We start from the raw sequence: 12,225 nt of genomic DNA on the forward strand, positions 1-12,225 counted from the left end.
GTGTCGTAAATAGTGTTACCTTGTAATTTCTCACCACAATATTTACATTGAGCTACGTATTTAATGTTACCGTTATTGTCGACGTCCTCGAATGTGTTGAAGTGCTCCCAAACTGCTGAGGTGCGCTTGCATTTCTTCTTAGAACTTGCAACACTTGCACTAGCACTACCGCTTGCCTCTCCTCCACGGCCACTTGTGCCACCACCATTGCGTCCCCGACCTCTAGTACGTCCACCAGGGGTCGGATTTGCAGTTTGATCAGCAACTCTTTCCATAGTTTGCAATTCCTGCGATTGAAAAACATTAAGAAATTGCCCTTCTTCGATATTGAATTGGGCATCAATGGAAATATCACCACCATAACCAGAAGAAGCCATTATGAAAAATAAGAGAGATTGAGAGCGCTTTGAGAGAGCTTAAGAGAGATCGAGATTCGAGAAGATTTAAGCAAGATTAAGAGAGATTTGAGAGAGATTAAGAGAAATTGAGAGAGATTAAGAGAAATTGAGAGAGAATGAGAGTTTTGGGGTGAGAAAAATGGTTGGGGGGAGGGGGGGTATTTATAGGAAAATTTTTGGGTTGAAAAAAAAAAATTTTCCCCCAAAAATTCAGGTCCAACGGCTACAAAATTTTTGGGCAGTTCGGGCAACGGCACAAAATCCGATCGTTGGGTTCAAAAATTCGGGCAAAATTCGGGTTTGGGCAAAAGACCTTTTTTTTTCAAAATTCGGGCATTTTTCGGGCTAACGGTAAAAAAAAATCGGGCATTTTTCGGGCATGGGGCAAAATTCGGGCAACGGTCACAAAAAATTTGGGCAATTCGGGCAGCTTCGGGTATTGTCAGAAAATTCAAAAAAAATCCGGCGAACGGCGGGGGACGGCTTCTTCACGGCGGCGGGCTGTCGGGGGGATTACTCTTTTCGGGCTACCCGAGCCCGTGCCCGAAGAAAAGCATTTTCGGGTGGCGAGAGGGGCCTGCCCGCCGTGCCTGAAAATTTTCGGGCATCAGGCAGGCCCGCCGTCCGAAAGTTCAGCACTGGTTAAGAGAATGAGTAAGTAATAAAGAGAGTGAAGAGAATGAGTAATAAAAGAGCAGCATTCCTTATATATATAAATATATATATATATATATAATTTTCCTGTTAATATTTTCTATTCTAGATGGATCGGCAACCACATAAGGTTTGACAATAATGAAAGGAAACGACGTTAACGACACAATGTAAAAAAAGACTTCAAACTTCAAATGGACATACGACAGTTTTATTCTGAGCAAGTAGCATTCTCCGAAAACAATTGCAACAATAGAGGACAAGAACACCGACAATGACAAAACATCTTGACCAACGATATAAGAACATTAACTCAGAATTCAAGATACAAGAAAAACGACACTCACTTGGTTAACTGACATAAAACGTTGTTTTAAAATCTTTGGAAAATAATTAATTAATAATTAGTCAAAATCAATTGTTCATGGGAGTGAGTGGTGCATTGATATTTTATTAATGCAGTTTAGGGGAATTCTTAAAAAAAACAAAATAATAAATAAAACGACTAGTCGTTTTCCGTACGATGTCGTTTGTTAGCACGTGCGCGCTACAATGCATGTCCTAATAAAACAGCTTCAAGGCGAACAAATTCGAAGACCCAAACAGAGATCCCAGAACGAAGACGAAGAAGAGAAAAAAGAAATTCATCTGTACTTTTCGTCAACCAAACGAACCATTTCAATTCGAATTTCTCCTGTTCTTCTTCAAATCGATCAATCTCCGAGCTCAAAAAGCTTCCGAATTCCAATCGAGATTTTCTCACAATCCACCATCCTCACAAGAACCTCGCTCTCGCCGTCGGAATGGCCGGCGCCGCCTCGGCGCTCTTCCTGCTAGACATCAAAGGTCGGGTTTTGATCTGGCGCGATTACCGAGGCGATGTCTCCGCTGCTCAAGCCGAGCGATTTTTCACCAAGCTTATCGAGAAAGAGGTTTTGATGATTGTGAATTTTAGATTTTGCAATTTTTTGAGATTTTTTATTAGGTTTTGAATCGGTGAAATTGAAAATTTCGGAAACGAATTTACAGGGAGATTCAGAGTCTCAGGATCCGGTGGTGTACGACAATGGCGTTACGTACATGTTCGTACAGCACAACAATGTCTACTTGATGATTGCCTCAAGGCAGAACTGCAATGCCGCGAGCCTTTTGCTCTTTCTTCATCGCTTAGTTGATGTACTCTTCTAAATCCATGTTTATTTAATTGATTTAATTGATACAATAATATGTAAGGAATATATATATATATATATTTGTTTTTGGTAATGTAGGTGTTTAAGCACTATTTCGAAGAGTTAGAAGAGGAATCCTTGAGAGATAACTTTGTGGTTGTGGTAGGTGTTTTTGTAGACCGTTTTGTTTTATTGTGTGTTATTTGATAAAGATTGATTGTTTTGTTGATAAATTTGTAATTTTGGGCAGTACGAGTTGCTTGATGAAATAATGGATTTTGGTTTCCCTCAATTCACGGAAGCTAAGATTCTTAGTGAGTTCATCAAGACTGATGCTTACAGGATGGAGGTCACCCAACGGCCTCCCATGGCCGTCACGAATGCGGTTTCTTGGCGGAGTGAAGGGATCCGATACAAGAAAAATGAAGTAGGTTCATTGACTGTTTGCTTGCATCTGTATGTTCTCGTTGGTGATTAGTGATTACAGGGCTAAGTGATAGGAGGGCCTTTATTGTTTCAGGTTTTCTTGGATGTGGTGGAAAGTGTGAATATACTTGTCAACAGCAATGGGCAAATAATACGTTCTGATGTTGTTGGAGCACTAAAGATGAGAACGTATTTGAGGTGCTTGATTTCTCCTTTTCTAATTAAGTAATAGTTTGTGAAGTTGTTCTGACGGTGGATATGGATTTTTAGAAGAAACGACCATTCTTTCTGAAAGTATGCTTTATCCTTTAGGACAGACAGGCATCATGGTGTCCAATTGTTTGAATTTGGATGATACACGTGCGCGCGCGCGCACACACACACTTCTATATGACCCCTTCATATGGTGTTGGTATGCATTTCCTCAAGGGTCAAGCAGGCATACTTCCTACTAGCATCTACCTCGTGTTAGTTATATTATTAGACAGCAACTGTAGGACGTTGTGGTTGTATTTCTTTGGAGGCAAATACCAACCAAAATGAAATGAGTTTGGAGCAGCTACAACTAAGGGCTTGTTCTTTTGCATGACTTTAGTTATGACTTGAGTTGTGTACGTGAGAAAACTACTGTAGCAAAAAGTTGAATTTGAATTTTTGTGAGAGAAAATACTGTAGCAATATGACTTGAGTCATGAAATGAACATACCCTAAATAAAAAGGATTGGTCATTGCATTTGCATGAAGAATGAGTGGTCGACTTTGATTTTTGTCAGAGCTCAACGACATTCATTATTGTAAGAAACAAGAAGATTTTATTGGTAGAATGTTCAGAGTAATACTGCCACATAACCTCTTCCCAACAACCCCAACAATCTGAGGTCAATATTTCTCCACTTCAATCATGTTTTGTTTTGACACTGTTAGGATCGCCAACTTTTGTACTCTTTGGCAATCTCAAGAAGGCTCATTCATAAGGCCTTTTTCGTCTTTTTATTTTCCTACTGATTATAAAGTTTGTAATTGTTCTTGTCTTGTTATTCATTCAACCTTTTATGGATAATGCAGCTAACTTGCTTGAATTCGTGTAGTGGTATGCCGGAGTGTAAACTTGGCCTGAATGATAAAGTGCTACTGGAGGCTCAAGGTCGAACAATGAAAGGGAAAGCAATTGATCTGGATGATATTAAGTTTCACCAGTATATTTCCTTATCTTCCTAATTTGTCTCTTTGTCGCATCTCAGCTTTTGTTGTTTTATAATTGTTGTGGATGCTACTGTTTTTTTTTAAGCCACAATTCATCTCTTGCTCCTTTCTTTCCCTTAATTTTCCTTTTTGTTCCCTTGACCTGTTAGGTGTGTACGGTTGGCTCGATTTGATAATGACCGAACTATATCCTTCATACCTCCTGATGGATCTTTTGATCTAATGACATATAGACTCAGTACTCAGGTTCATTTCGTATTTTTTGCACCTTTAAGAGTGTAATTTTGTAACTTTTTTCTTTTTTTGCTACCCTAGTTTTTCTTTTATATGGTTGGCAGTGACGGTTGAATTTTTTATGTGATTAAACTGCCACCTTGATTTAAATCTTGGTACATTTGTGTGAATTGTTTATTTTATTTATCTTATTTTTTAGGTAAAACCTCTCATCTGGGTGGAAGCGCAAGTTGAAAAGCATTCTAGAAGTCGCATTGAAATTACAGTCAAAGCAAGGAGCCAATTTAAGGAGCGGAGGTACTGATTTTTTCTATCTTTTCTTCAGAAATTGCAACCCTTTTCTTTCGAACATTAAATAAACTAAAATAAAAAAATAAAGAATAAAAATTTAAGGAACTGTGGCTGCTTGCTTAGCCTGGCAGCTGGCAGTAATTTCACCTCGAACAATGTGGTAAACATTTCGAATCCCCTCACCCCAATATCAAAAAAAAAAAAAAAAAAAAAAAAAAAAGGAACTGAAACCCGGTATGATGTGTAACATCATTTTTTAAGCACTCAGGTTAATGGTTGCTACATCTGTCTGATAGAGCCTCGCCTATGGCTCCATTAAAGTTTGTGTACTCTAGGAGGGGCCAAAAGGGCATTCAGGTGCATGAGGCCAAGAAGGGAAATTAAGCTGAGGTGGCTTTCTGTTAAAAAGTTTGTTAGGCTGATGAATTTAAGCAAGAGTAGTGACGTAGGAGGGTGTGCGTGAATTTTGTGAGGTCTGGTCTGGGTGGCAGAGGATCCCCGAAACCCCCTTACCTTTCATTTTCTCTTTTCTCAATTTTTATCTGGTTTAATGGCGTCTCTGTTATGATGATTACTCTGCTATAAGCATGGAGTTGTGAGATAAATGAAGGGCACGACCCAATTTTCAGTCAGTTTCCTTACTAAATTTCTTTTAATTGAGTTCTGGTACGGCTAAAATTGCCCAGTGCTTAACACTGTCCGTCTATAAAACGGAAAGACATTCTCGGCTGGATATTTTCCTTGTTCCTTTTTTGCCTAAACTCTAGATTCCATTGGATAGGATGGATTTGGCTCTGGAGGACAATTTTGACTCTGGAGGATAATTTTGATAGCCTCTTTTCTGAGGGCTGTTAACGAAGTTTCTGATTGAAAGTTCTCTTCCTATGTGGCAGCACTGCAACAAATGTTGAAATCGAATTGCCAGTGCCTTCTGATTCGACAAATCCTAATGTTCGGACATCTATGGGATCCGCTGCTTATGCTCCAGAAAACGATGCCTTGGTCTGGAAAATAAAATCATTTCCTGGTAATAAGGTAGGATCTTATCCAGAGTTTTGTTGCTGCATACCATTAGTTTCATTATTTATCACAAAGTCATTCTTTGTTCATCTTATTTCTATAGGAATATATGTTGAGAGCCGAGTTTAGTCTTCCTAGCATTACTGCTGAAGATGCGGCTCCTGAAAGAAAAGCTCCTATTCGTGTGAAGTTTGAGATACCATATTTTACGGTCTCAGGAATTCAGGTATGTTTTATGAACACTGTTATATGCCCCAATGATTTCTTAATAATTTTGCTCTTAGTCATCCCAAACTAGGAAATAGCATAATTTGAACTTACATAAACACATGCGAAAAAGTTTGGATTGAAGAGATCGGAACTTTCTGCGTAAAAATAAGTAGTTAAGATGTATCAAGAGTCATTCAGCTCATCGGGGAGAAGTGAAATGGCTAGATGTTATATTTGGTTGTGAATTAGAGTATATTCACGTCTTTCCTTTAGGAATTATGTTTCTCTATGGAGTATTCTATTATCTTTCCATCATGCTGAATCCCAGGCGCGCAAATTATTATTATTATTATTATTATCTTTTTTTAGGGCTTGGCCTATTTCCTCTTCTTTGAAATATTAGAACAAATTTTATTTTATAGACTCACTAATATTATGCTCTATTGGTATTGGGATTTTGTAGGTTCGCTATCTCAAAATCATTGAAAAAAGTGGATACCAGGCTCTTCCATGGGTGAGATACATAACAATGGCTGGCGAGTATGAACTAAGATTGATTTAAATGCTAGACTCACGTGTATATTTGTTGTATTCATGCTGAGAAGTTCTTTTCCATAATTTTTGAAATAGTAGTAATTTCTTCTCTGTTGATCTTCTGATACTCAATTTTTGTTTAAATATATGATTTGTTTGTAATGATGCAACGGGACGAAGTATCTTCAGTCAAAATTTTGTGGGAGTTGATAAAGTTGAGAAGCAAGTCAATTTATTCATTACCATACTTTATTATAGGTTCCAATTTGCCCCAAAAGGGTCTTTATAAATAAATTTCTTGTTTTTATTATTATTATTTTTTTCTAAGATTAAGAAACGATATGACGAATGATTAAAAAAAAAAAAGGAAATGATAAGACGCATTAAACGAAGTTATAGGTTGAATCTAACGACAAAATTGGAATTCTTTTCTTTTCTCTTCCTTAAAAAGTAATCATCAACCTATTCTCTTCGATTGGAGACTTGGAGTAACTCATCTCACTATTGAAGTTCTTGTCATATATTTAGCAAAAAAAAAAAAAAAAAAAAAAAAAATCTTGTCATATTATTCATTTTGGTACACATAAATAATGTGAATTGTGTAAAATCATGGGAAAAGATTCTCTTGGATTTCACTAATATGTCGATGTATTCTCTCTAGTTTTAAAATGTGTAATTCCAAATACTTTGTTTTGTATGTACGTATATAACGTAAGGCGTAAGTTGTAACGCCCTTTCTATATTTTTTGTGTAAATATACACACGGTTTGCTTAGACTTCAATAACATGTCAATGCACTATCTCTTATAAAATGAGTAATTTCCTTATTATTTTTGTTGTGTATGTAATGATACGCATAATGATATTATTCTATTTATTGTGTATATAAGGATACACATAATTTTTGTATTAACATATTTCTATTGTAGGTAGTGATCCATTATGAATTCTGTAAAGAAGAAAGCACCAATTTTTTTTTTTGAGAAAATGAAAAAATACTCCTTTAAAGTGCATGAGTTTAGGGCTGTGTTTGTTTCACAACTCAAATTGAGAACTTGAGTTGTATATGCGTGAGAAACGCTATAGTAAAAACGTTGAATTTGAAATTTTTTTTGAGAGAAAACACTTGTAATGACCGAAAAAATCTTAAAATTAAATAATGTAAATTTATTTATTTAAGTCAATGACTTTTCTCAGTAATATACTGTCATATTTTGTGACTGAAGGATTTATGGAATTAATATCAGTATTTCTAAATTTTGTAGCAAGTTTTATGATTAGTTCATATTGTAAGAACAAGTAAATTCAGTTGATAAATTCTTACCGCAATTAAGGCGAAAGAATTCTCAGTGCATATACAGTTGGAGAATCCTAATCTTAGGAATCTCTTAGTGCAATATAATGTTAGCAGCGTAGAGAGAAACAATCTGACATTTAAAGAGAAAACCCTTAATTTCTAAACAGATAAGGGGAAATTAAAAGGGTAGTGTTTTAGTAAAGAAATTCAGATGCAATATGAGTTCAGAAGTTGACAAAGTCGGGAACTAAAATTTCCTGTCAACTAAGTAATTTCTGAAAAGTCAGTATGAAGTAATAGGAATAGCTATGAAATAGAATATCAATGGGTGATTACCAAGTGTCCACTAAACCTTGCTTATGTAAGCAAGATGACATCAAGTAAGCAATTAGAAATTTAAGTTAGGTAAGTTACTGTTACCGACTTTCAGACTGCAATAATAAAGGATGTGCAGAATGCTGTGTTAAACCCACAAGTGGGCCAACACATGAATCTTAAGGTTAAGAAGTGAAAAAAGAATTGAAAAACATCAATTCTAAGGTTTTAGAAGTAATTAGAACAAAAAACAGACGAAAGATAGGTCCGGAAGGTCGAACCGAGAAAATTAGGGTTTCGACTCATTTAAGTAAACCGAGTCAAAGTTCGTTGACCAAGAGTCGACCAAAACGTCACTCTTGAAAAGTTAGTCAAGAATGGTCAAAGTTGACCAACTGTCTGAGAAACGCAAATAAAACGCACACTGGACAAGAAATTAAGCTGAACCAAAATAGGATAATTATTAAATGATCAATGGTTGAGAATAAAAGTAACAAAAGGTTGGATGGAGGAGATTTTGACATGTGAAAAGAGGGATGAAGGGCAGCCGGCCAACTTAATGAGGAAGCAAGAGATATTTGTTAGAATTTTGCAAAAAAAAAAATCCTTGGAAAAGTCAAATTTTGCATTGTTTGGTCCCTTACTTTTTGATGGTCAGTTCAATGATTAACAAATACATGTAAATGATCACTTTCACGTGGAAAAGAAACCAGAGAACCCAGCCAAGAGAAATAGAGAGGAAAAAATTCCAAAGTGAGAAAAAGATGGATTTAAGCGGAAATCGACGGAATTACTAAGAAATAGCATCACTGAAGCTTGATCTTCATTCTCTAAGGTGAGATTTCAAGTTTTTCCTCTTATTTCCTCTTCCTTGGCTGTCGTGGAAGTGTAGGGAAGTATGGAAAAGTTTTTACTAAAAATGGTGATTTGCATGTAATGGTTAAGAAACTTGAAATCTAGTGAACTAAGGATAAATTCTTAGTTGTTGAACTTTTATTTCTTGCAATTCTTCATATAGAGAATTTTGATAGAAATGTGGAGAAACCTTAGAACCATGATGATGTTGATGGTGTATTTGAAAGAGAAAGGATATGGTTTGTGTTTGAAGGTGAAAATAATGGATAAAATGAGCTAAAGTTAGCTAGGGAAACATAGAAAAGTAAGGTGAAACTCCGCCGAAATTTAGTTTGAGAATTTAAGGTTAAATTTAGTTATAGTTCTAGAATTTGAGGCTAAACTTAGTTTTAGTTTTAAATAGAAGTTTTAAACTATTTTCTTAGAAAAACACTATATAACTGTTAAAACAGTTTTGATGTTGAACAGAGGAGTTCGTTGAAGAACTCGAAGTATAATCTCAAGAAAGTATGTTGATTTCAGACTTTGCTATTAAAAAGTAAGGTTGTCAGGATTCAATAAACCTATCTTTAAATTAGAAACAAGGTTTTATAATCCTTTAAGGTAGAAAAGAGAAAGCGAGCCATAAATAGAGAAGTTAGACTTTCTTACAAGCTTGCTAAAATTGAATAGCAAGTGATAGTTAATCTCACACTCTTAATAGGTGTTCATTTTCAAAAACAAGAAAGAAAGAGAACATACTCTTTAGCGAATAGAGGATTTCACTTCCTAAAACAGATAAGTAGGAATCTCGCCTACAGTATAAATAGATTTTAAAATGAACAGTACACATGAATTATATGTGTTTGAGTACATTTAATGTTATGTATGCTATGCTGTGTCATACTGCATACACTTAAGCAGTGCACATGAATTATATGTGTTTGAGTACATTCCATGTTATAGTATGCTATGTTATGTCATATTGCATACACCTTAATAAGTCAAGAGGAATTTATAAGAAGAAACATAGTGGAGTGCCATACTAGTCTCTGCAAGGGAGGTCATCAGACTCCGCAAGGGAGATAACGAAAAAAAAGGGTCCTCCGCAAGGGAGGTACTCAGTTCAGTTTAAATCACGGTGTCATTGGGGACCTTGCAAACCCTTACATCCCGATGATTACGCGCAATGGTACGAGCACTCAGGCCCATAAGTAAATAAGATAAATTCAAACAGTAAAACTATGATAAAACATCATAAGACAACATAATCAATTAATGCATTATAGTCATGTGAACTTTCAGTTATTTTCTGAGTAATAGTTCCTACTTACTGAGTGAAAACTCATTTCAGAGTATTTATACTGTAGGTAAGCAACCTGCACATAATGATTGATGGACTGATGGCGAGGCATCGAACGAGCGGAGTGGAGGTTGGGGAATAGATACCATACACAGTTATTTCCGCAACAATTTAAGGTTTTAAAAAGATTTTGTTGAATATGTCTATGAACTTGTGTTTTCAAAGTTTACAGTATGATTGTTAAGTTTGTGTGAGCTAGCAGGATTTTGAGAAGCAAAAATATAATCATGTGTAAATTCATGCTTTAGAAAAGGAATTATTTTTGAAATCTAAACACTTTGCTATGTTCAAAAAGTGGAGACTAGAATTTATGTCATTACAGTAAGTTTAAAAAAAATGATATAGTTCTTTAAAAGAAAGAAACTTATGATCGGAATGCTACAGCATTCTATACAACATTTTAAAAAAATACTGCAGCATTCTAGGTAGCATTTAAAAAAAAAAAAAAAAAACTCTCAAATTTTGAGAGTTTCAGAAAATATTTGTTAAAACCAATTTCAGTGACGACCAACTCAGCAGGGTCGTCACAGTTGGTATCAGAGCACAATTATAGTTAAGTAACGGCCACGTAGACGGGGTCATTACAATATTGTAGTAATAGAATTTGAATTGTCACTTCAATTGCGAAAAGAAAATTGCCTAGATTTTTACCCTACTATTTGTTAATATCCTTTTAGTCAAATAATTATTTTAATCAAAATAATATTAATCAAAAGTAATGAGTAAAAATCAAGACTCATACATTTTAAATGATAAATTTAGTATTTCTCTCATTTATTTTTTATATTATCGGTTTTATGCCCCAAATTATCTATAAATACGATCCCAACATTTAACAAAAAAGCTTTTTTTTTTTTTTTTGTGTGTGTATGTGTGAGCAGTTATATTTCTATTTATAAAGAGCAGCTTCCTCCTCTTCTTGGGGATATTTATTTTGGTGGGTCCGTCCAATAAAAGAAAGGATAATCTATTTATGACATCAAGGATGTTATTTCTAAGCTGGCGATGTCTGCTACATTTCTTGTCCTGGGAAATCGGTAACCAACTTTTTAGCTAGTTTTGCTATTTTTATTCCTGTTAATTCTGTTTGGTTAGAGTACTCTATATGTCTTTATTCATTGGTACTACAAGAATGATGTTTTGTCTGGATCAATAAAAGGCAGTTTTTTCTCAAAAAAAAAAAAAAAAAAAAGGAAACAAAGAAATAAAGAAAGAAATTAAGAAGGGTAATCTAACATTTTCGACCGAAGTTAAGAAATTAAGAAATTAAAAACAATCGGTTTTCGACTAATATTAAAAAGCATTTTCGTAGTAGTGGTCATAAAACATATTTACAAACCAAATCGTGGTAATTGTTTACTAACGTGGAAGGCTTTATTATTGTGCGTGTTACATACTAAATTAGAAAAAATTACAAATTTTATCTCTTTTAAGTATTTGATTTATTAAAAGTATATCTTTTAAAAAAACTCTACTCCTTAACTAGCTCTAATATAAAAAGTAAAAATATATGAGTTAATATTAAGAGATATAAATAAAAATGACTCCATTTAGAGGAGTATTTTTAAAAATTGGCCTACTAATTAATATCCAACAAACTTAACATTAGATTTATCTGTACAGAAACACAAGAGCAAAGTAAACCTTAGAACTTGCTTGGAGTCATATTACAATCACAACAGCATAAATCTATCATCCAAAGTGTACATACAAAATATTTAGCACAACAAGATAGTTTAAAAAAACGCAAACTCAAAAGAATTTTGATGCGCCATTATAATATTTTTAGAGGGATATAAAAGAGTACAAGCAAAATGAGAAATAGGAATCGAATTTGATCATTCGGGGTCGAAGTGGTCCTAGACTGAGTTAAGTCCGGGGTCCCAGTCTGAGCCTCTGAGGCTAGGTCTGACATCGAAGTCGGCATCTATTTGTTCTGTATATAAGAATTTGAGTAATGTTGTTTCTATAATTGTTGTGTATGAGAGTATACCTAATTTCATTCGTCGCCAAATTGTTGTGTATGCAAGGATTTGCGGTTACTATAATTGTCGTGTATGCAAGGATATACATAATTTCAACTCATTACAAAATTTTCTGTGCATATAAGGATTGCGTATTAATGCGGTTATTATAATTGTCGCGCATACAAGAATATACACAATTTCATTTTATTACCAAATTTGCTGTGTATAAAAAGGATTCGCTTATTTATGTGGCTACTATAATTCTACACAATTTCATTTCATTACCAAATTTGTTGTGTACATAAGG

At 34.7% G+C, this 12,225-nt stretch overlaps 1 protein-coding gene across 1 annotated transcript; it reads left to right on the forward strand.

The window, feature by feature from the left end:
- The first annotated feature begins 1,661 nt into the window (after positions 1-1,661).
- Positions 1,662-6,321, forward strand: LOC21397690 (AP-1 complex subunit mu-2). The gene is made up of 11 exons (XM_010104198.2): positions 1,662-1,984; positions 2,082-2,228; positions 2,324-2,386; positions 2,475-2,651; positions 2,745-2,848; positions 3,739-3,846; positions 4,003-4,099; positions 4,287-4,384; positions 5,272-5,413; positions 5,502-5,624; positions 6,072-6,321. Exons 1-11 carry the CDS (start codon positions 1,856-1,858, stop codon positions 6,168-6,170), a joined length of 1,287 nt encoding a protein of 428 aa, XP_010102500.1. The 5' UTR covers positions 1,662-1,855; the 3' UTR covers positions 6,171-6,321.
- The last annotated feature ends 5,904 nt before the right edge of the window (positions 6,322-12,225 follow it).

This window comes from Morus notabilis, unplaced genomic scaffold (genome assembly GCF_000414095.1).
Source record: "Morus notabilis unplaced genomic scaffold, ASM41409v2 Scaffold125, whole genome shotgun sequence".
Classification (NCBI taxonomy): Eukaryota; Viridiplantae; Streptophyta; class Magnoliopsida; order Rosales; family Moraceae; genus Morus; species Morus notabilis.